At 44.7% G+C, this 26,198-nt stretch overlaps 1 protein-coding gene across 6 annotated transcripts in view; it reads left to right on the plus strand.

Annotated features, from left to right (window-relative positions):
• The window catches only part of RAP1GAP2 (RAP1 GTPase activating protein 2), a 701,910-nt gene that overhangs the window by 331,611 nt on the left and 344,101 nt on the right, over window positions 1–26,198 (plus strand). Inside the window, exon 1 of one of the 6 annotated variants that reach the window (XM_083172237.1) lies at window positions 22,272–23,231. The exons of 4 other annotated variants lie outside the window; for them this stretch is intronic. In XM_083172237.1, the coding sequence (XP_083028363.1) occupies window positions 23,125–23,231 (107 nt within the window). In that variant the 5' untranslated portion in view covers window positions 22,272–23,124. Of the gene's footprint in view, window positions 1–22,271; window positions 23,232–26,198 lie in introns of those variants that run through there. One more of the 6 variants, XM_083172243.1, reaches the window with a different exon arrangement.

Consider the following 26,198-nt stretch of genomic DNA (forward strand, 5'->3'; position numbering starts at 1 on the left):
TACTTGGGGGAGCAGGGCAGGCAGCAGTGGCGCGGCAGGTGGAGGCAGGCGGCGGGTGTGATGACAGGCATGTAGGTGCTTGCCACGCGTTGCGGGCGATGAGAGGGTTACGATGGCAAAGGTACAGCGGTGTGGCCTGCGTAGCATGACCTATGACTAAGTGACGCTTTGCAGGCCGCACATCGGGGTCAGGAACAGCTAAGGCGCTGCCAGGCATTAGACTGCGCATACACAATCTAATCCTGAAATCCTGGGATTGGATACTCCAGTCCCAGACATTTTGGGGCCAAATCCCGGGATCCCGCCGAACCTGAGATTGGCCACCTTAGTGTAAACATATGCAGCCTATACACAATAACAGCGACACCAGGCTTAATGGTAGCCCTAGGGCTACGCAGGCTGGGCACGGAAGTAGCGAAACAGGTGCCATGTTTTTATATATTTAAACTCACAGCTGACATCACATACAAACCCCAAAAACGGCCACAACATGCCTGTGTTTTTACAACTACCATTGTTAACACCTTCAAATAGTAACTTCTTGTCAATCACTTTGTAATGGAATCCTTATTACATGCAGGGCAGTGGCACCTTGACACATGCAGAATGCAAGCGCAGCACATGCCCAGCCTACCAATAATTGTTCAGTTACGTGGAACTTCGGGTTTGTGTCCATCTCTGAATCAGATCCAATGGGGCAGATGTATTAAGCTTTAACAAGAGATAAATCCAAGGGTGAGAAGGAGAGATAAACATCCAGCCAATCACCTGCTTACTGCCATGTTACAGACTGTGTTTGAAAAAAGTCAGTAAGGAGCTGATTGGCTGGACCTTTATCTCTCCTTATCACCCTTGCATTTATCTCTTGTTAAGGCTTAATACATCTGCCCCAATGTTATAGGGTAATGAAGTTTTATAATAAATCAGTCATCCCTTTAGACTGCCTGCACCATCCCCCCCACCCCCATCTCTTAGAGGCCAATCTGTACAGGAAACACTGTGCCTCAGTACTGCCCAGGACCACCAGTGCGGCACCATGCAGAGAGCTCTCTGCAGTGAGTACAGGACTCAAGCACCAGAAAATGGAGCTACTGTGAATGTAAAGCCCCAGCAGAAGCTCCTCTCCAATGGCCTCCAACAGTGAAGGATCACCTCCTGTGTCTTGGTAATTGTTGTATGGTGTTTGTGTTTTTGACCTTTCCCAGAATGTTCACTGGAACTGTTCAGCAGGGCCAAAAAATCTGTGTCCCTAGGCACACCCCTGTTTTCGGGAATGCTGCCCAGCTCCACCTACCTCCACCCTAGATGCCAGTAGCCTACCAATCAGGTCGCTGCTTTGGTGCACTGCCTGCGATTTTGCATATGCACAGCTGCCCTAATATCGGAGATATACGTAAACCATCAGGTTTAAGTACATCGCAGGATCAAGTTCTCTGTCCAGTGACCAACAACTGCCTTAGAAAGGACCCAGCTCCTGGCAGCAAGTTCTAATGGTTAGTGTTTGGGCGACCGGTTTTAACGAAATGAACCCTGGTATAGATGGGAAGAAACAAAAAGTTATTTTATTTTTGTCGAGGTTTCTTCCTCTTCCTTGAGGGCTCTCAATGCCACTTCTCTTTTACAAGCTCCTAAGAAAGTTTGACTGTCAAGAATCAATCTGCTAATTAGTCTCAAGCACACTGAAGATACTGTAGTGAGAACCAATATAAGGAGTGACATTCCAAAATGGCTCTTCGGGTATCTCTAATGAGCTTCTTCTTGGTAAACAAGTGCTTTAATCTTCATGATACAGTAGATTATGTTCTTAAACTTATATTGAAGTTTGTCTCCCATTTCCTATTAGCTTACGATTAGTTCACCATGATTGCTACCTGCTGCATTTCCTGTATATAATGCCAATTAGCTGGTGTTCTTTATGTACGGTACGTGATGCTGGCACCACGGAATGCACACGGAACATGGATGGTTTGCGAACTGCACTTCCATAGCAACAAGTGATTCTCTGGAGAAGATTGTAGATGCCGCACAACACAAATAATTGACCATGTTTTGTTGTATTGTGGCCAATGTGTATTCTTAAATTAAAGCAATTACAAAATGACTTTATCAAACTACAAGCAAAAATTTAATTATTGTAATATAAAATCCCCTGGATTTAGAAGACTGCTAATACATTTTAAAGTGCACTTATTGAAGATTGCAGCTACGCTGCGCATCCATGGGGTAGCCGGTACTGCGCAAGCTCTTCACTGTGTAGCGAAGAGCTCACACTTTAGCATTGTGCCTGCAAAAATTTATGAGCACGTTTTGGGGAGGGACCTGGAGAGCAGCAACACCCCCCCCTAAACTGACTATGCAGGGTTGTCAGCTAGCCGTGCCATCACCATATACAGGGTCCTGTGCAAACTATAGGCAATTTTTCCTCAAAAGCCATTTTATGGGGACAATAGATTTTATGAAATGCAGGGATGAGACCACCACTAATGACATCAAATAAAAGTGGACCCCTACTTACCATTACATAACTCATTCCCTGTCTTATGCTCAACATGCAGTACTGCTACAAACGCTGGTCCCTGTTATTTGTAAGCTTATGGTTTATTTGCATGTGTATACTGTTCATGTTGGGCTGATTAGTTGCAAAGCGTAACTTGCATGTTTTTGCACCGCATTTGATCTAGAATGATGTGTACACAAACAAAGGAAAATAGCTAACTGTGTTGCAGGACCAGCCCTGAACAACTTGGTGCCATACGCAAGATTTTCTATAGAGTCCTACCCCTCCCCCCCCCCCCCCCCCTGTCCACATGTGGGAGCTTTAAAATTGGGCATGACATTGTGGAAGGCGTGTGGTCTTACAGAATTGCTTCATTTTGACCCCAATCCTCCAATTTGAATATGCATAATTTATTGTATTTTCTACTAGGGGCAGGGCCTAATGTCGCAAATAGTTAGGCACCACCCCCATTACCTCCTACCTTTGACACCTCTCCCAAACTTCTGGTTGTCCAATTCCCAAGCTCCACTGCTCTGCCTGTATGAGCGGTGCTAGATAATGTCATGACAACAAAAAAAACTTTATTGCATTGGACACTGCCAGTGCAATAAAGCTACTGCAGCTACAGACTAGTGGCTGCAGTAATCTACTGTCTAAGATGGAAGCATACATAGATCAAGCATATCATTTAAATAGCCTCAAGCTTTAACTCCGGGAGGAATTCAACTTTACTCTAATTATTTCCTGCTGCAGTATATCTACAGCCAATGTACATTATCCCATATGCTCCAGGCGAAGCACGTTGCACTATAGGGTAACACGCTTGCTAATTGCTGCGATAAGGGCAAAAGCCCTACTTACTAGAAGAGAGATACCTGCGATACAGTAAGTGTAGCCTGCAAGCATACCACAGGCTGCAATTGAATTGCTGTGAGTGCAACAAGAAGCCGATAGTAAGCCATGTGGCTAATTGAATGTGTCCCGTAGGACGTGAAGTAATTGTAACGTGTGAAATGTCCCAAAAACATTTACTTTCGATGACTACAAAATAAACACTTAGTGGTAAATTTACTAAGATGGGAGTTCTGTTGAAGATGGGATAATGCCAGCAATGCAAGTGAGGGGGTACGGAATGGTATGGTATGTTGCCGGTACACCGTACCACCCTACATCCCCTGCTGTACTTCTCCCACCCCTCCAGTGGCTGCCGCCGCTGAGCGGTGAAGGAGAGCACAACCACAGGCTTCCTCCACCCCTTCGGGGCCTCCACCGCTGCCAGTGATATAACAGTGGAGTGCAGTGCCACAGGCTTCCCTCCCCCCTCTGGTGGCTCTTGGCCATTTCAAATATCAGAGCTCGCAAACAAGCAGCTATGGTGATTGGCTGCCTGGCCACGAGCTCCTATTGGCTCACAAATTGGAGTCATATTTGAAATGGCAGAGAGATGCCAGAGGGGGTGAGGGAAGCCTGCAGTGCTGCGCAGCTTGGGTTGGGGTACGGGGGGTCACTGCCAGTGGAATCTGCATATGACAGTACTGCTATGTGGGGAGAGGGGCATGAGCCAGCATGGTTGGAGGGAGCCCCCTGAGCAACGAGCATGTAATCCCCCCTTGAGCAACAAGCATGTAAACCCTTCCCATCCCCTGGGCAATGAGCGTGTAATCATCCCATGGCAACAAGCATGGAACCCCCATGACAACAAGCATGTAATCCTCCCATGGCAAAAAGAATGAAACCACCTGTGCTAAAAAGCACAAAACTCCTGGCATCGAGCACGCAGCTCCTGGCAACTAAGTGTAAGCGGCACTTATGTGACATAGTATGTAATAGGCTTTACTGTTTGTGACATAATATGTAATGGGAATTATGGCATGTGGTATAATAAGTAATGGGCATCACGGTGTGGGGCATAATGTGAAGTGGGCATTACGATGTGGGACATAATGTGTAATGGGCATTACGGCATGTGGTATAATGTGTAAGATTCATTACGGTGAGTGACATAATGTGGCCATGTCTCTATTGTCAGGAAACCACTCGTCTAGTTTCATATGACTATGCCCCCATGACATATGGCCATGCCCACTTTTGCCGCGTGTGCCTAAGGCATGCACTTATAGTGCCACTAACAAATAATTTCTACTTGCGCCTCTGGATATTGCCCATAGCAACCAATCAGATTCTAATTTTTATGTATTCAGCACCTTCTAGAAGATAATAGATAGAATCTAAATGGTTGCTATGGGCAACTCCCATCAGTAAAGTAACCCCTTACTGTACAGATGAACTGTGACAATTGTCCTGGTCTTGTACATGTATGATTCCAAAAGGGTTAAATACTTTCATTGTGACTAGGGTGGCCAATCCCGGGATCGGGATCGGCGGGATCCCAGGATTTGGCCCCCAAAACATCGGGATTTCAATCTCGGGATTGGCGTTTCCAATCCCTGGATTAGACTGCGCATGCACAGTCTAATGCCGGGTAGCGTCTGGGCATCGCTCAGACGCTGCCCGGCTTCCCATGTACCCAGCACTGCAGCCCTGCGCAGCGTGACGAGGTCATAGGTCACGCTGCGCAGGCCTCACAGACAGCCTAAGCCGGCTTTACCTACATTGTCCTGGCCGCATCCTGCACGACTCTCGGAAACCCCGCCCACCCACCTCCTGGAGAACTCGCTTACCCATCCTGGCCGGCTCCCGATGACCCCGCCCACCCACCTAGCTCGTCACCATGCCCAGCCACCCACCGGGCTCCTGGCCGCATCTGCCCTGCCCTGTGAGTAAACATGCGGGGCATTTTTTTTTTAGGGAAGCCAATCCCGGGGCCGGGAATCCTGGGATTGAGCATTTTTCAATCCCGAATACCGGGATTGAGCATTTTTCAATCCCGAATCCCAGGATTGGCTTCCCTAATTGTGACCATTTTCAATTTTTGCCAAATATGTCTGTTTGCTGCTTTATGCTGTATCGTTTATCAGATCGAATAAATATATGCATCCATTATGTTTTAATTTTATTTGATAGTTCTTTAATAACAAAGTTTAAACTTAATATTTGACTATTTTATACTTAAGTTTATGTACTGTAGATAGAAAAAAAATCATGGAAAATATTTTGATTTATTTAAAAAAAAATTATAACCAAAGTATATATTACAGAAACACTTGGATGATAAAGTAAGCAAGACACATGTGGAATATTGGACATTTTATGGGATCTTCCAACAATCATCCATTTATACTGTCCTCCAAACACTTATTTCATTTTCATTACTGTGCCAGACAAACCTAAGCTTTCATAGAGTGTATCAAGGAGCTGTGTTCTCTCAGAAAGGTTAAAAGGTAGAAAAAAAGAATTGTCAGCCATTTTGTCCATTGACTACTGTCAGATTTATGATGTCTATTAGTAGAACATTTCCCTGTACATACTGTTCTTTTGTATCAGAGAAAAAATAGCCCAATAAAGATGGATGTTCAGAAAGTTCATGTGTACTGTTTCCCTGAGTGCCTTTATGATTTCTTCATACACATGATATCGAAGGACAAGAATTAGTCTCTCCTGACACGTTTCTAATGAATGGCTTGGGGATTTAACCATTATGGTAGCCATGTGGAAAATACAACAGATCCTTCCTTCATTAGCTACAGAAATAACGGTACTTATGTATTATCTGGGCTCCCATGTTAAATGCACCCAGTTTTTTCATACCCCTACTATCCAAATACGCATGGAGTTGATTTTATATAGTGTGGCGAGCGAGGGGACGCGGTCTCATAAGAAAAACGGGAGCCCAGATATTACATAAGTACCGAAATAACTCTTTACACATCACTGATGAATTGACTTATTATCATATGGTATTTGACTGTTTTTAAGTTATTTTCTGCTATTTATTAGTCTTGGGTGAAAGTGTCTTTACTTTAGCATTTATGGATAAACCAAAATGTGTAATAGAATTAATGTGAACGTGATATTTTTATTATAATGTGTTAATCTATTAGAGTAACCAGAAGTGGTAAGTGCACAAATGACTCTCTGGAATCAATGCTTTATCCTTCATATAAGCAGGGAACCAGTGAACTTCATGGTTGGCAAGGATTTTCCCTAGGTATTTCTGTAAATCCTCCTTTAATGGTATGAGACCCAAAACTGTGCTAAGTGTACGGTCAGTTTCTGGTTATAACACATGTTTGAAAGTGCCACATATTATACCACAAAGGCAGTACTATTTTATTGAAAAATAGGTCCAGGAACTTCGGGTCTGGGGGTGGATCGATTAAATAAAAAGAGAGAGAGCGAAATATGTATTTATTGTATTTAGAAACTAAGGCACTCACAGGTAACGTATCTTATGGAGAGTACATTTTGGCCCAGAACAGGTTCAGGAACCCAGTTTCTGATGATGACATATTTAATTAGAACTGAGTTCCTGCTGGTTCCTGCTGAAAATAGCACTCCACAAAGGTAAATATTTTCTGACACGTCGGTAGTTTTACATTTCACTGACTTCTGGCAATCGTACACTTGAGCTCCGCTGATCCTGCCACCATTCACACTGCATCTGTGACCAGGTGGCAGACCCCGCTCGGGGAGGTTCAAGGTGGCTCTGGCGGATTTGGCCTGCCACCTGGTCACTTTTGCAGTGCGAAAGGCGGCGGGGAGCTCTGGCATAAGATCGCAGGAGGGCAGAGGTCAGGAACAAGGGGGGAGCGACATGAGGGGGGGGGGGGGGAGTCAAGACTGGCTGCTGCCCTTGAGTGGTGAGTATTGCTGTCCTGCCCCAGCAAATCCCACAACTCAAGGGGTTAAATAACATCTACAATAAGACTAAATCCAAAATTGGTCTGAATTTTTTTTTCTTTAGATTATGGTGACCCCATAGAATACTTGCCTACTATGATTTTGAAAGTCGCTGGTGATGGGGGTGTTGCCATAATATTTGCATCATGCTTCTACGAAGCAATTATCATAGAAACATATCATATCGGTCTTTTCCCTCTTCAATGTCGTACACTTTTATCCGAATGGCGTACATATTGATTTACAAGGTGGGATTTCACTCTGGCGGGGTGGCGTTTCCCTGATTGCTGTCCGCTGCAAATTAACAGCCGTGTGATCAGACCCATGGGGGGAAATGTAATAGGATGAGCGCTTCAGAAAGTGAGAGATTTGGGAAGAAATTTCCAGGTTTTTTTAAAGCAGCAATCATTTACACTGCAAAACCAGTTTGATTTTGCAGTGTAAATGATTGCCGCTTTAAAAAAAACTGGAGATTTCTTACCAAATCTCTCACTTTCTAAAGCTTTCATCCTATTACATTTCACCCTAGGTCTCACATGTGAACATCACACCCTGGGGATGGGGCTTAGAGTATTCAACATTTCAGAATGTTGGGAGGTACTGAATGCCTACAGCAACATCACAGCACTGAGTGTAATTGCTGTGGTGGATACCTACTGTACATATACTGTAGATGGAGCGACAGTCAGCCAGCCTTTAGAATTGCCAGATCTCCGGAGCTGGGGCAGACTGGCGGACAGGAGCTCCATCTGATGCCGCCAGCACGGTGGCAGGGAGCGGATTCCCTGCCCATCTTTGCTTCAGGGAGACGGGCAGGGCGAGTGGGGGGTGCCGGTGGTTACGGAGGAGCAACAGGAAGCCGGCAAAGGGCGGTGGTGTGCTCCGACAGAACGGGGCGTGCGAGCGTCTCCTGCGTATGCACCCCCTTCTGTTAAGTGGCGCACAGCGGCGGATGGTGGTTCTATTGCCAGGAGCAGCTCCATTTGTATGCTGTCATGTGTACTATATATAACAGTGTCAATAACCAGTATCAGTCTACCAGTATTGCATTTTTTCAGTGCCAGATTAAGGGTATTTGAAATAATACCCCTTTCACACCAGAAAATGCAGGGACTTACCCAGGAATATGGTCCCAGGATCATGCAGGGACATTCCCGGGCTGGCCCCTTTTACACCAGCCTAGTCCCTGCATTTTCTGGTGTAAGGGGGAGAGAACCCCCCCTTAAACAACCAGCTTTATCGTCAGAACTGACCCATTTTCATGTGGGCTTTGAATGATTTTGGTCCCGTGAAACTTGGCCGTTTGGTTCTAGAGAAATCTGTCCTCAAACAACATAAACAGCCATGAAATTACATTTCAGAAATGAAAAAATCGGTTTACCCGCAATATCTCTAGAAACAATGAACCCATATGGACCAGCCTGATATCAGATTGAAGGCCCAGCGATTTGGGTTCGACTGAGATCAAGCTTCTGTGATGCTGGAGGGGGAACTGGCAGCCATCGGAACCGGGTGGGGGTCGGAATTAGCGGGTCCCATGTTATCCTATAGGGAAAACGTTCCAGCTTTGCCTGGCGGTATCTCCGGTTCCTGGGGGGCTAGCGATGCGGGGCCAGGCTCGTTGGAAAGCCCTGGCCCTCAGCTACAACGTAGGCCTATTTGGAGAGTGGGCCTGGAGCTGTAGCTCCATCAGACCCATTGTTAATCTGGCCCGGCATTTTTTAAATCACTGTGAACCACCGAGTTCTAACTTTCTCATGGATGGATGTATAGATAGATAGATGCAAAACAAGTTATTTACATTTTTTTTAGTCCTGCTTTAAGAATCCTGAATGAGAGTGAGCTAAAGTAAAATGACTTGTGCAAAGCAATTTGTATGCCGACAGATACCTTGTTTGTACTCATCTTGGAGGTGAAATCATCTTGCAGGCAGAATTCAGCATGTATACCGCACACAAGGCACTGCAGCCTTCATAGACAGTCTCACAGGAGAAGTAAACTTTTAAGTGTATTATATTTTATATTCATTAAAAGACACAGACGGCTGTCAGAGAGATCAGAGTTAAACGCCAGACGCTTGCATGGGATATTAGGAGAACAGCTCCTGATGGATTTACTGAAAAAATGTGTCATTTCTATTATTTTACATGACACATTGGTGACAAAGCACAAGGCAAGTGACAGAGGGCCAATGAGAAGATGTAAACGGGCACGTACAGCATTTGTAAACATTCATTTTCATGTTTCACATCAGATAATCCCACAGATACAGTATCTGGTCATGTCCTCAAACCACAACACAAATGACACAGAATTAACATTAGATAACAGAAGAAATGGGTTAAAATGAGTTGGAAAGCAGCACATGACAGACATTACCTTTATAAAGGTAAAAAAATAATCTCTGTCAACTGGGTTTTAAACTTTTAACCAATGAAGCTGTAATTTCTGCCAAAGTCACTGCCTCACAGCACTGAGGTCATGAGTTTGATTCCCACCATGGCCCTAACTGTGCAGAGTTTGTATATGCTCCCCGTACTTGCGTGGGTTTCCTCCGGGTATTCCGTTTCCTCCCAAAATCCAAAAATATCCTGGACGGTTAATTTGTTTCCAATAAAATTTAAGAGTGAATGTGTGTACATGTAATAGGTAATATAGATTGTAGGCTCCACTGGGGCAGGGGTGATGTGAATGCTCAAATATTCTCTTTATAGTGCTGCGGAATATGTGTGCGCTATATAAAAAACTGATAATAAATAATAATAAAGTATTCCGAGGCTGATGTAGAACTGAACACAAGCCATTTGCGTGGAATTTTTCTTATGCTAAGTACGTATAGGAAATGCGTCCAAAGTCTGAAACCATCAGTTTTCTGAGTTTTGGCTGCAATTTCCCTTTAGTACATCCAACCCAAAGTGAGGAGGTAATGAAGGGATCCTATTGGATCCCTCTTTTGCAACGCCGGATCTCCTTCCCATAGGAAGAAGTGGGGCTCAGAGAGCCAGTGCCATTTAAAGATGATGTTTGTTCTAGAAGGGAAACTGTGCATTGAGCACAATATATTAGTATTAGTAGTAGTAGTTTTCTAATGTTGAGATTGCAGCATATTAAAGCAACCCGAAGTGCAATAGAGGCATAGGATATGTTTTTTAATAAATGATGAAGTGATTGTGCATGGCAGAAGTGGGTCATTGTTAGATTACTGGCACAAGTGATCAGTTATTACAGTATTTGCCTTTATTTTGTGCTAATTTTCAATTCAAGTCTTTTAAATATCTGGAGGCAAAGTTGCTGGGTAAGGTATGTGACTGCAATGCAGACAATGAGAAAATGATTATTTTTTGTAAACTCCTTAACTTAACTGGCTGAGGTTACACTCACATGGGAGGAGGACGGTGCTGCCCTGACATCATAAGCGGGAATCTGAGAAATAGGGCCAAGTACATGCAACCTCAGGCAGGATGTTTTATGTACTGTGCTTATTACAAAATGTGTGATCCCTGCGTATTTGTCATGATATTGCTTATTTAAAATTGGCATTGCTGTATAAAACTATTACAGTACATATGGTGACAGAAAAATATGACAACTTCACTTCATAGAGACTGTACAAAGAAGGGCAACTAAAATGGTGCATGGCCTACATCACAAAACGTACCAGGAAAGACTAAAAGATCTTAATTTGTATACTTTAGAGCAGAGAAGGGAAAGGGGGGACATGATAGAAACTTTCAAATATATCAAGGGTTTTAACAAGGTACAGGTGGGAGACATTCTTCTCAGGAAGAGGAGCAACAGAACACGAGGACATGCACTGAAACTAGAGGGATGAAGATTCAGGGGAAATGTGAGGAAGAATTACTTCACAGAAAGAGTAGTAGATAAGTGGAATAGCCTACCATCAGAGGTGGCAGAGGCAAATACAGTAGTACAATTTAAACATGCTTGGGATAGGCATATTGATATCCTTACAAAAAAATAAGAATCAAATATGATTTGAGGTAACATGTTTAAAAAAAGGGGCAGACTAGATTGGAAAAGTGGTTCTTATCTGCCGTCAAATTCTATGTTTCTATGTTTCACATATTATTTGTTTTATTTGGTATTTACTGGGTATTTACTGGGTTAACCATGTTATAAAGTCAGGCTGGTAATGGTAAACAGCATAATTCTCCTGCAATGGAATGGGAACAGCTGCAGCATTCTGATCAGAACGTAGCTAAACATTTGGCAAGATGGGTCTTTTTTCCGAGCTGTGTCACTCTCTCAGCTGGCCGTACTCTTATTTAATTTACAAGGCATTAATTGTAACAGAAAATGCCTTGCCGACCACTTAAACTAAGGTCATAAGGCGGTAGTATGCCACTGTGCCTGCCAGTGTAACTCCTTGACTGCCAAGAGTCTTGTTTACACAGTTGTGTGCAGCTTACAGGGAACCACTTTAGAAATGTTGTACAACCATTTTGTTCTGTCCTTTAGTAATGAGTGACTAATACATAAGTTAGTCTGCTTGGATTCAGTTAATAACAACGCAATGGAGAATGAATGCAGGGCTAAACGTTTAATAACAAAGTAATGGTTATTACTAAAGGCCACTGTTAATAAAATCTAGTATAAAATCTAGTATAAATTATGGCTAATACAAGCATTAACAGTTTATGAAACAATTGGAACCAGTAAAATCACTTTATTAATCATCCGCCTCTTATTGTATGCATGGGGCAGGGACTTCACGTTAAATGCCAGGTGTATCAAGCTTCAAAAAGTAATACATGGGAGAGTGATAAACAATCAGCCAATCGGCACAAGTGCCATGTTACAGGCTGGGTTTGCAAAAATGACAGGTACTGTAGGAGCTGATTGGCTGGTTTAAGCTTGATACATCTGGCTCTCCCAACTGTCCCGCTTACCGCGTGAACGTCCTGCATCGACTCCATGGATCGTCCGGGGCCGCCATTGTTGGAAGTTCCCCCAGCATGAAGAGAATAGACTATTCAGCGACACAGAGCGGTGAAAACTGGGGGTGCGGCCTTAGGATGTGTTGCCATGCCCCTTTTCTGCATGTCACGCTCCTTTTCAGGTACACGCGCGGCTTCGCCATGCACAGGTCCCGAATCAAGTTGACCCAGAGTTGGGAGGTATGGAGTTAGTTATTGGGAACAATGGAACTGTGTTAAGGAGATGTAAGCAGTGTGTAGTAGTAGGAAGCAATGTAGAGGGATGTGGCCAGCTTACAAAAATGGTTTGGCCAGCCACCATAAAGGCTTACCATTAGAAAATGCATGGTTTGGGCTCATTTAACCAAATATATATAGCACAGATAATTAGAAATATAGCTAGCGCAGGCAAGTTGATGTACCAGATCAGGGCCGGATTATAATGGAGGCACAAGGGGTCAGTGCCCCTGGGCCCCCCACTAGCTAGGGGCCCCCTGTGGTTGGCATGTATTTTAAAAAAAAATTTTTTTTTTTTTTTAGCTAAAGGTTTTGTGCATGGGAGTGGGGTAGTGCTGCAGCTTCACCTATCTGCCAATGTGACAATGATTAATGGTGCTGAGCATCAGGAGCCAAGGCACACTGATTGCACAAGTGTGCAGTGCATTCCTGGGAGTTGTCTAAGTCCCATGACACTTTAAACCAGAGGGCAGAGGCTGAGAGGATTGTGCTGAGCTCTAATTGGTGGAGCTCATTACATGCCCATGGAAAACAGCAGCAGCAGCTTAGTCATGGGAGGGTTTTTAATCAAAGGCAGCACTAGGACTGTGAGGTCTCCTACAGAGTAAGGTGCAGAGGGACAAACACAGGCTTTTCATATGGTATGTATTTATGTGTATGTGTGTGTGTATATATATATATATATATATATATATATGTGTATATATATATATATATGCAGTTACCCATTGACCAAGTTTATACTGTGTTTTGACAGTGTAATATTCTCCCATGCAGTGTGCGGCCAGTAATGACAAGTGCAAGGGGGCCCCCCTGGCTAAAGTACCCCGGCCCCCCCGAAGGCTTAATCTGGCACTGTACCAGATTAATAACATTGTAGTGAATACAGCATAGTCCTTGTGCAGTATAAAATAACATAAATGTATATATCATGTATAATTCAAGTGCACAGTCTGGAACATGATTCCTACAGGAGGAGGTGGTCCATCAGGCAGTGGGGCCCTGCAGGGATTTACCCTGGACTCCAGTGGGGCCTGAGCTTTTTCCATGCCCGATACTACCCCTACACCCAGTCACTGGCTACTTTCAAGGCTCTTCTCCCCTCCACAAGAACGGCACCACCGCTGAATGTATAGATCACTCCCTCCATTGATCCGAGGTTGCCCATGCTACTGCACAGCCAAGGGAGACATAGCAGGTGCCGAGGTCCCGCAATACCTGGGTACTTAGGTGGTTGGGCTTTATCCCGGGAAAGGCCTGTCCCCATCAGGGTCCTCTGCAGCTGCAGGCCACAGGTAATACCTGCTCCCCTCCCCTCTGTCTCTCTCCCTCTGTCTGTCTGTGTGTCTCTCCCCCATACCTCCCAACATGACCCTCTCCAGGAGGGACACATTGCTCTGTTCCTGGACTTTTCTCTTAATGTATGATCGCCATCACCTGTTTCACACAGACTAATTGATAAGAAAGGTGTTTCAACACAGGTGATGGCAATCATAAGTTAAGGGAGATGTCCAGAAGCAGAGAATTGTGTTCCATCTTCTCCTTCTATGCCTATAGTAATGGGAGCTCTGTGTGCTGTAACTGTGGCTCTGCCTGGAGGAACATCTAACAGGACTTTATCATCACGTAATGCATAACTGGGGGCTCTGCCTGGTGTAACACAATGGGGGCTCTACTTGGTGCAACATCTAACAAGGGTTCTGCCTGGCATTATGTATAACTGGGGACTCTGCCTGATGTAACGTGTAACCCTGGCTCTGCCTGGCATATCAGGACTCTGCCTGGTGTAACGTAATGAACGCTTGCCTGACGCAATATGTAACAAGGGTTCTGCCTGGCATAAAGGGGCTCTGCATGGTGCAACATGCAATGGGGGCTCTCACTGGCACAAGATGTAATGGGGGTTCTGCCTGGCCTAACGTGTAATGGGTTTCTGCCTAGCATAATGTGTAATGGGATACGGTGGTATTGTCGACTCGACTTAGGTCGACAGTCATTAGGTCAACACCGTTGACAGGTGTTCTGCCTGCCGTAATGTTATAGGGTTTGCCTGCCACATGCTTTATGTAACATAAAGGGGGCTCTATCTGACGTAATGTAACAGTGGCTCTGCCTGGCGTAATGTAATGGAGAGTCTTTCTTCTCCATTTCTCTGTAATGTAATGGGGGCCTGGAGTATTTGTAAAAGGAACCTCTACCCTTCATAATATTTATGAGATGCTCTACCTGGTGTAATGTATACGAGGGGCTCTTCTGGGTGTATTGTATAGGTGTAAGGGCTCTACCTTTTGTAATGTGTATAAGTGGTAATACTGTGCATGTGTAATTTAAATAGTGGAGACTTGTGCCATATGTGCTGCGTAACATGAATTTTGACCTTGCCCCATAAAGCCTTATATTTTTGCTGTGCGCCTTCGGCATTGTAGTGACAATGATATGGGGGGGGGGGGCTATCAATATTTTGCTATGGAGCCAACAAAGTTCTAGTTCGCCCCTGTGTGTGTGTATCCTTTGGAGCCCCTGTAGGCTCAGAGAGGATCAGGTACCGGGAAACTGAAGTTGCGATAGTGTCGATGTTCTAACCATCAATATTTATACCAATGTTTGTCTTTTTTTTTTTTTTTTATAAAAATATATTGGATATACTCAATACATTTTTTTAACCTAATTTAGGGGAAAAAAATGCAATTTCTGAGTTTTTTTGTTTTTATGGGGGGGGGGGGGGGGGGGCAGATAATTAGTCAATGAATAGACCCCAGAATCTGTAAGCATCCCTTTAATCTGCGTAAATAAATAGCCGGCACATTCTTTCACAGAGAGTAGGATCTTTATGTTATCGTTTGGTTCTATTCTGTTCACCTGTCAAAAAGAAAAACTGTCCCTTTTACTATGTACAGTAGTTCAATGTACAGTAGTTCAATGTGACAGTTGTACAATATTTTATTATGTCATTCTTTATATATTGATTTGTTATTTATAGCATTCATACTTTTTATCCACCATCTAGCAACTGATTTAAGGCATATGCCTCAACTACAAATCTTATTATGTCATGAAGGGCAGCGAACGCAGGCTCTCAGGTAACCTTAGATGTGTGTGTGGACATTCAGGACGAAGTGGGTGGGCAGCTAACATCCTGTTATGTCAGCTGCCCGCCCCCGGTGTCCACGTCACTGGGTGATTACCATGGGTGAGTCCCCTGGCCCGCTGCCCCGCGCCCCCCTTTCCGCAATGTTGGGTGCGCGCACCCGACGAACTGTGTCCGCCTCGGCCATGGCCACACGCATCCGGTGTATGCCCCTGCGCAGAAATGCGCGTGTGCGCTTATGCCCAAACGAATGGACCAGAACCCCCCATGTACATTGGCCCCAGTGTGCCTTAAAGTTGATTCACTGCAATAGATGGACCAGAATGTCTAAAAGTCGGTTCCCTTAAAAGTGTTCATTATAAACCTTTCCTTTTATGTAGAGAAATGATAAGCTGGGAATGAGGGCATGCATGCATCTTGCTAATTTCATACTGGATTTACACCTTTGGGACAATCTCATCCTGATCCCTCATCCTCTGAGCATTCAGACGGGGCTACATTAGAGGAGCGGGTCAATTAGGGTGACAAAAGTTTACACAATCTAAAATAGATCACGTTCTAGCCGAAATCCCCCTAGCTTACACAGAAGTAGCATTCAGTTCATAGCAGGCAGACATGGAAATAGCACTTCCATCGGGTCTGGGAAATTAGGCTTGGTTATTCTAAGCATGTGGCTTTATCAGCGTTAAAAAGGAAGACGTTTATCAGGGATATAAAGGTTGCATTCACTCTCATTACCACACACTAGTTAAGCAGTCAATACATGTACGCAGGCCCAGTGACATCAACTGGTCACAACACAATATATTACTGCGGGAAATTAAAGAGCACTGTTTGACATTAACATGTAGAAAACACTGTGTATTTATGACTTCAGTAATCTATATGAAACAAATGGAGTGTTTATACCATATACTTGTCTAATCTTCCAGTTTCTGCTGAAATACAGGGAATACGCGGGCTTTGTTGGAGGTGGGGGGGGGGGATCAAAATTATGGAATTTTATCCTAATTGTGCAATTTTAGCACTGTCACTATGTAAATATTATCCAACTGCTTCATTTCCTCACTTTGGGCCAGATTCTCTAATCTTCAAAAGTGATAAAATGGAGAGTGAAAAACCGCCAGCCAATCAGTTCCTACCTGCCATGTCACAGATTGTGTTTGAAAAATGTCATACAGGAGCTGATTGGCTGGCGGTTTATCACTCTCCATTTTATCACTTTTGAAGCTTAGAGAATCTGGCCCTGTCTTGCCCTGCCCCAGTCACCGCCAACCTGCTGCTCCACTCCGAGCATCTCACAGTAAGAGATCAAAGTCAGTGGATTCATGCACCTGGACAGGGTCTGGGTTTTCACATAAATGCAGTATCATTGTGAAACAGAATCTTATTCCATTAGGACAGATGATGCATTGGTTGCTTTCAGTGGCGCTGAGAGAAGAGGGGGAGGGGACTAATTATCTGAGCCCTGCCTTGCTATAGTGGATCGGTTGGGGGCAGGTCTGCTGCCCCTGCCACCACCACAACCCCCCCCCCCCTCTTCCCCCTCCTAAGTATAATTACCTTGATCTGGGCAGCAGGCCCCTCCTCCTCGGCGGCTACATATTTCCAGTGATAACTTTGAGAGAACAGTAAAGCTCTGTGTTATGTGCTTTGTAGTGTACATGCGCCATCTTCACAAATATCACTGGGTAGTTGGCACTGGCCGAGGAGGAGTGGACGCTTCCTGGATTACGTAGGATGCTGCTGCACGATACCCACCGCATGGATCACACCAGCCCTGCAATTAGAATTTTGGTAATATGTATTTTAGTTTGGGAATGTAGGCATGACCCCTGTTTAAGTAACAACCCCTCATGCAGTACCCGGGGTCAATGCTGCTCTCTATGGTCCTGGTCGCATTAGTTGAATGAAGTTTAGGGTAAATATATATGAACCGATGTGCATCGTAAAGTCTACTCATCACTGAACAAAGGGCTGTAACTGAGCATCTCAGTGGTGGGATTAGTGGCCCCATAATGAGGAACATTACAGAAACCTTATGGCTGAACTTCAGACAGGAACCTCTGATAAAAATTAAGTAATGGGAGAAAGGCATGTAATTAGCAACCTCGTGGTGGACTGGAGGCTCTGAAAGGATGCATACCGAAAATAGAGTACACCCATATGATGAGATGTACAAAGCTCAGGATGCATCCGCAGTTACATCAGTATCATATGAAATAGATTAAGTCAGGCGTGATAACATTTGCACGCACCCAACTAGCTCAAAGGCTCAAGAAAAGCTTTTAACATGTTTTAAAAGCAAAAACTTGCTATTATGTATGAGTTAAATAAAAAATAAAACAACTGTACATACATACATACAAAAGCCTAATATATCTTTTCATGTGCATATTAAATATTTAGAGTTTTACTGACATTTAATACATTTGTTTTGGTTTACTGTACTTATGTTTATAGGGCCGGTGGTGGGTTATCTTGTAGGATTTTGTAGGGACTATACAGACATCAGAAGAGCTGTAGAAATTAATTTGAAAGCACTTTATATTATAGCAACCAATTAGCTTTGAGGCAGAGGCCTGTCATTGTACCAGAGTCTACTATTATAGCACCCAATCGGCTTTGAGGCAGAGGCACTTTAAGAAAGGAGGGGGTCTGTTTGCTGGCTCTGATTGGTCCCTCTTCTGCAGTGCAGTAGACTCTGTCATTATACCAGAGTCTACTATTATAGCAACCAATCGGCTTTGAGACAGATGCTCTTTAAGAGAGGAGGAGATATGTGTGCAAGCTCCGATTGGTCCCTCTCCTGCAGGGCAGTAGACTCTGTCATTGTACCAGAGTCTACTGCGCATGAGCAGATCTCCAGGAACATACTGCCCGTGCTGCATTCCAGAGGACACCTACAGTATTGCACATGCGCAAATCACCGGAAAATGGCTGCAGAGGCCATTTTCCCAGTGATATTTTCCGTGACGACGCCGGAGCAGCAGAGAAGTGAGTTTATTCAAATGGTTACATACCTTGCACCCATTATAGCTATGCCAGTGCTTTGAGGTAGTACAGTATTTGTCAAATACATTCTATAAAATAATAGGTGGAAGTTAATTTGTTGCTATGGACAACTTCTCCACTTCATCAATCCTCTGTTCTTTATGCTTTTTATTACATCTCCCCTGTACTTCTTTTTCAATAATTTTCAGTGGCCAGAAATGACGTTGAATAGGCGTATTCATAGCCATTTCTCCTTAGTAAATTTCCCCTATTGTGTCTTCCATTTACTCCAAAAATGAGGGAGGGTTCCTTTTTTTTGGTGTATAGGTTTTTCCCTGCAAAACTTCTCACCACTGAAATTGATAGTCCTCATATAATACAGTACCTTCAATGTTATGCTTTATTTTCTCAATGCATGCAGAGACATACCTGCCTACGTGCAGTGGCGTAAGTTTGTTCCAGTTGCCTGGAGGCAAGATATATAACCCTATATAACCTTATTTAAAATATATATCTCTGTTTAGATAGATAGATAGATAGATAGATAGAGAACACATATATATTTCAGAACTCAGCTACAGAGGCAATATCGTTGGCTTTTAAACAACTGATTTCAACTTCCAGGGGGTGGAGAGGTGCCCCCTTGGGAGCAGGAGCCCGGCGGCAGATGACTCCATTGCCTCACAGAGTTCTGCCTCTGCCTACGTGACCCTCTCCATGAGGGAGAAAATGCTCTGTTCCTGGACCCCAAACTCCTTCTGAAAGTCTCCTCTCCGGGCTTCTCCCGGAGAGCTGATTTAAAAAGTCGGCAACCCTGACCTGTGGTGAAACACCGTTCTTATCAATTACCTAGCTCACCACAGGTGATGGCAATCATACATTATCAGGGAAGTCCAGAAACAAAGCATTTTCTCCCTCATGGAGGGGGTCAGGTAGGCAAGTATGCGCAGAGACCATGCATTTATATGTGTGCAAATATACGTGTTTGAGAACCTCTGTGTTAGGCTGATGACTATGTGAATCTGGGTGCTGCTCATCTGCATATCTCTTATAATACTTATAATTTATTTCTATTTCTTATTTTACTCAGATAAATATAGAGCTTCCCTTTATGTTTCATTCCACATCTGTCCAGTCACCGCCCGTTAAAGTAATTTAAATACAAATTCCTTTTTAGTCCACGATTGCTAAATTCTCAACACACATCTGCCTATGTACCTTTACAAAAGCCACCTGTTATGTGTGCAAAGACAGGTGCTTTACATCTCGTGCTGACTGTTTCAACTCTTGTGCTGAGCTGCAAAGTATAAATAACCTCCCCCATCTTTACTAGTGATTTCAGATTCAGCATGCAATATCTGGTAACATATCACAGAGTACAAACACCAGCTCTATATTACTCCCTTAAGCTAACAATTACCGGTGCCAGCATCACCACGGTAATAAGAAGGGAAAAAAATCGGTTGGCATTCCAGGAATATATTGACACAGCAGCAACATTGCAACAATTCCGCCCCCCTCCCCCCCCTCTCTCTCTCTATATATATATTTATTTATACCGAATATAGGTTTGTACAGAAGCATGCATGTATTTAGCTAGAAATGGTTTATTAGGCATAGTCATGCATTGAGTGGATTATGATACAATGATGATATATAAATTAAGCACAAGAGAAGATCTGGGAGCCCTATGTATTAAAATCATGACGCTGCAGCAACTAGTAACAATGTGCAGTTGATAGTTTTTTTGGTACTTGTTTAGTTCACGGCGCCCGATATATCGGATGCGATATCGGCCGAAATATCGATGCGATCCAATGCGATTTTTGACCTGTTCATAACCCCACTATCCACTACGCATGGAGTTGATTTTAATTAGCCCGAAGCTTGGCGAGGGGACGCGGATTACTGCGCTCGCCACACTCTATAAAATCAACTCCATGCTTAGTGGATAGTGGGCTTATGAACAGGTAAAAAAATCGCATCGGATCGATAAATTGGACGATATCGCATCCGATATATTGGGCGCCGTGAAACTAAACAAGTACCAAAGTCAGTCTATACTGTCATGTGATGTCCCCAAGCAGGCATCGCCACTCCTGCTTCTACAGGGGAACGCCAAGCCTTTTTATGGGGATGCCCATAAAACAATGGGTGTTCCCTGCTCCCACCCCCTGCACGCCCCCGGGCCCTCCCCCCACCGCAGCGAACGGACCAGCGAGTGTGTAATTCGCCGGAGCCGCGGAAATGCACTTGAGCAAACCCTCGACCATGGGGACTGGGGCCGACTTCGAATTGCAACGAGCAATCCTGAATCAGCCCCCCAAGTGTCAGATTTGGGAGACAGGTGGAGGCTCCTGGAGAAGGATTGGTAGTAATGCGGTCAGCAGTACTAATTCACCATCGCAGAAATCTCCTGCATTAGGCTGTTAGTACATACCAATAATTCATAACATGATGCAGAAACAACAGTGGTACTCTTTACCTAGAACGGCGACCATCACGACCATCGAATGCACTAAAAAACGGGTGCGATGCGATGCCTGCGATGGCCGCGATTTCCCATAGGGATCAATGTTAAAAGTGAGATTGGACGCGATTTTAGTGTTCAATGCCTAAATGCCCGCGATTTTTACATAGGAAACAATGTTAAATGGGCCACAGAGCCCAAATAGTCACCGTCAAGTGTGAAATGGCCCCCACAATTGTTAACGCCACCCCACGATCAACGTCAACCCGAAGCGTGGCGAGCGCAGCGGTACGCGTCCTCCGACCTTTTCATACCCCCACTATCCACATCGGCGTGGAGTTGAGAATAGAATAGTGTGGCGAAAGCAGCGAGCCACTGAGCCCGAAGCGTGGCAAGCGCAGCGAGCCCCGCGAGGGGACGCGGATACCTTCACAGTTATACGCGTCCCCTCGTGGGCTTCCCAGGTGTCCATGGCGACGGGAAGGGACGCGTTTACCTGTGAAGGTATCCACGTCCGCTCGCCACGCTTCGGGCTCGGTGGCTCGCTGTGCTCGCCACACTATTCTATTCTCGACTCCACGCCGACGTGGATAGTGGGGGTATGAAAAGGTCGGAGGACGCGTACCGCCGCCCCTCGCAGGCTCGCTGCGCTCGCCACGCTTCGGGTTGACGTTGATCGTGGGGTGGCGTTAACAATTGTGGGGGCCATTTCACAGTTCAAGGGCACTATTAGGGCTCTGTGGCCCATTTAACATTGTTTCCTATGGCCAAATCGCGGGCATTGAGGCATTTAACTGTAAAATCGCGTCCAATCACAGTTTTAACATTGATCCCTATGGGAAAATCGCGGGCATCGCGTCGCACCCATTTTTTATGTGCCCGCGATGCCCGCGATTTTTTACCCCCGACGCCCGCGATGCCAATCGCGGGCGCCGTTCTAGGTAAAGAGTACCACAACAGTTTCTACATGATTTAATACAAATAAATAAAAAACTTGCTAATTATGCACCTGGGACAGAGCGGACAAAAGGGGCTATTTATATTTATGTGTGTGTGTATATGTATGTGTATATATAGAGAGAGAGAGAGAGAGAGAGAGAGAGAGAGAGAGAGATCTCTACACACAGTCATATTTATACAGCAATAATACTGTATTGCATCAATTGGATCTGTATAATGATGCTGCTATCCAGTGTCTGACTATTTAGGATAGGGTTAAATCTAATATCCGCCCCTTCTTCACTGAATGACTCTGCTGCTACTGACACACCAACTCTTCTGCTGTCTGTGCAGACATCCTGCCAGTTCCATAGAACTCTACACAGACTTAGCTGTTCCCTGTAACCAAATTCATCCACAGCATTCTGCAGTGAGCAGGGAAAGAATGAGGAGAGAGGAGGAAATAAGCCGTCTGGTGGTAACACCCACCTTGCAGATCCTGGTGTTCCCAGCCGGTGCAGGCAATGATGCTCCATCCACCGTCCACTTTGCACGCATCCAGCATCCTCTTCCTAGCGAAAGTTAATATTTTAACCAGCAGGTGCGGAGCCAGTTCCAAGTCACTGTGTTTTTTGGTGTGTGAAAGTGTTTGTTTTTCTCCCCCTCTCTCATGGGCTTTGATTTCATGACGTCCCTGTACAGCTCTGGTTGTGTGTGAGCGTCTCCTAGCAAATGATGGATCTGGAAAGCAGAGTCACACTCTCCTCTACCTGCGATCTGTGACTTGAAACTTGTCTTGGTATATTTCTGAGAAGGAGACGGAGGGACGAGGCACTCAGGTCTGGTCCTCAGGTGGAGCCACAGCTGAGCTTTCCCAGCTGATATGCCCTGAGCACTGAGCCAGGGGCTGCAGCACTTTGGAAAGTGATCACTACAAAAACTGACAGCAAAAGACACAGGAAAGAACTTGACCCTGGGAGAAGCTGGAGTGGGAGAGGTTGACAGGTGACCTGAAGGTCACTACTGGAAAAGTCACCTGTCTGAGAAGACACTTTGCAAGTATCTAAAGCAAAGAAACATCGTTGGGGAGAAGAATTATTTCTGAAACGATTAAGTTTTCATACTTTGGCCTTGGAAACAGCGGCCCTTGGATCTAATAATTATGTCTCAGCCAACAGAGAGGATACATTCGAAAAAAGCCGGCATCCGGGCAGCCGTGGTACTAATTGGATTGCTACACAAATCGCGGAGACAGATAAGAGAGAGGAGGTAAATCGCACACATCCGTTGTTCCTTATTGCTGTACTAAGTCACTGTCCGGTAGTGTAATCTATTCACCTGTACGGAGCTGCGGAACCCTTGTGGCACCTTGATCTGAATGTCTGACTGCTTGCTGTAACTCAGAGAACGAAGGGTAAACCAGAACATAACATTGCATGATAATGATACTGTACTTTTAGTGTTAAGGTGTGTACACACGGTGCGATTGTGATTCAATAATGATTCGATCAGGATCGAATCGCAAGGGAAGAAAAACACATTTGATTTGGATTATGTAGAACAGATCTGTACTATATAGTCTTGCCTGGCACAGTCTAATTCAGTGTTCGATTTACACTAAACGGGAGCGTGCAACGGGATCGAATCGGCATCGAATGCGGCTGAAAACCATTTAATTTCTATTCGATTGTGACTATAGAGTGAAAATGGAATAGAAAGTTAGTCAGAATAACACCATGTGTACACTACATTACTGCGTCTCATCAGGCGATGTGCAGCCTCTCATATGCTGGGCTCACCTTGTGCACTGTGTGTGGCCCATTCAGCAGGGAAGACTTGCAATGACTTATTGTGTTAAGAAGAAAGGATGACTGTGGGGTTTTCTGGAGGTTGTGAAAAGAAGAGTGGGAGCACCAGCATCCTGGGATACAAAGCATAGAACCTGAGACCTGCTGGGGCAGAAGGTGTTAAGAGGCAGCAGGATAACAATATGTCATTAGTACAGCAGTGCGGGGAGGCTGCATGGAGGGGCACAAACAAAACAGTCTATGATCAGTGTTGCAGGGGCATACATTAGCACCAGCCCACATAGGCAGTGAGTGCAAGGGTTAATGCTAGTGTAGTTAACCATAGAAATAATACTGAAACAACTTACACAGATACATTAATCAAAGCCGGACTTCAAGGAGGGGAAGTGTATTTAGTGGAAGGTAAATATCAAAATAAAGAAAAATGTACCTTTCTAGTGTGCACTTAGGATCGAGGTGACACTCCCTTGGGGTAACCAGAATGTGAATGATTATTTTCCCTGGATGCATTTATGCCTATGGTTGCATTAAGATTTGCTTATTATTCTTTTATAGCATCATCCATTAGAACACAATATTCCCAAGCTGAGGAAGACACATCATACAAATCCTTTAATTTAATCAGTGCATAAAGATCTGAGACGATAAAACATTAGGAAAGTTCAATATTTACCTGTTGCAAAGCAATTGATGCTTCCATGGGATAAGTCATGTCCTTTGGGACAAGACAGGGAAGAGATTAGTGCATAGGGGGTCTAATTCAGTAAGGCTCGCTAAGGCATTGGGTGAGCAAATTCCCACCGCTGAGCGTCCATCCCTGCTCAAGGCAACGGATGTTTTCCGTGCACATACATTCGCATGTGTGCATCGCCAGCAGAAAATGCTGGGCGTCCCCATACGCCAGCCACCTGACCAAATACATCCCGCAATCCCACCCATCCCCCCCTACCCCCATGTGATCGCCTTGGCAACAAGTCACCGAAAGGCATCCGCACAGCAGCCCCGCACATGCGAATATCGCATATAAGCATGCTCAGATCCAAAACATCAGTCCCCAGAGCAAGTACCTTGGGGACCGAGTCAAGCAGTGTCACCCCCAGTATGCTGTGATACCATGGATTATATAGGATTTTCCCATTTATAACATTAAGGAGTAAGGGTGGGATGTATTAAAATACATCGCCGCCCTTCACCGCCTGCCCGCCGCGATGCCAGCGCATATGTACTAACATATACGGCTGGCATCGCAGTGCGGTGATGGAGACCCCCTGCGATACGTGTACTGTGGTGTGCGGGGAGTCTCCGTCACTTCCCTGCCGCCTGCTTCTCCCCTCAACCCGGGGACAGCTGAGCAGGCTTACCCCGGCGCCTCCTCCTCCCCCCTGCAGCCGGAAGGATGACCGGCTGCGTTGCTAGGGGGAGGAGGGGTTTACCTTCCAGGGTCCAGGAGGACCTTTCCATAAGGTAAGCCCAAGGGAGGGGGGGTTGGCGAGGCGGCGAAAAAAAGCCCATAGGCTTCTATAGGCCCTGCCCGGCGATATCGGTGCGGACGGGTTTTTGTAAATATAAAAATGCGGTAAAACGGGGGTTTTACCGCATTTTCATTTTAATACATCTCGCCCTAAATGTAAGACTTTTTATATTTACATTGTAGCATGGGTAGTAATTGTTTACATAAATATCCCCGCTAGTTACTAAATGCAACTCACAGGAACAGAGGTAGCGCAAATTTTTGTCTGTGTGATTTATATTTATAGAATACCTGAGGAGTCTTTCACATCTTTGAAGGACTCCTCTGGAAGAATCTAACAATGTACATGTGCACAATGCCAGATCTGAGGGCCAAACAAAGTCAGTCGGAGAGGAATCAGAAGATCCTTCTGCAGTGTGATTGCCTCCTTATGCAATCTTGCATTAGAAGGATGTTCCTATTGTAATCCCCATTGACATTCTGTAAAATCTCCTGCATTAAGCTGGGACCAATACAATTATGGAAAAGTGCGGCTTGATAAATAAGCCCCTCAAGCCTGAAGTAGTTTTCTATTCATGGCTATTAGATAGTAATATTATATTATGAAGAAAATCTCCTTTCCAGGAAACAGTTCATTTGATATAACAATAAAGATGCAGCAATGTAGATCATTGGAACAATTTGCATTTGTGCACTAAGGCGCCTATTGAATTATAATGATTGACCTTTAACCCATAACTTAACTCTATATTACACCTAGAAATAACTCACACGGACACCTCTTATTACTAAAAATAACAACACGGACAACAACTGCATAAGTTGAAAGGTCATGTATATTTATTAACTGGTATGACCCTGTTTGTAAAAGGGATGGCTAAGAAAGCACTTGGAGACCAGCTCCAGTCAAGGGTGCTAATCATGGCGGCGACTGAAATGCCCAATCCATAACACCCC

Source organism: Crinia signifera, chromosome 2, assembly GCF_055691185.1.
Source record: "Crinia signifera chromosome 2, ASM5569118v1, whole genome shotgun sequence".
In the NCBI taxonomy this organism is placed as follows: domain Eukaryota; kingdom Metazoa; phylum Chordata; class Amphibia; order Anura; family Myobatrachidae; genus Crinia; species Crinia signifera.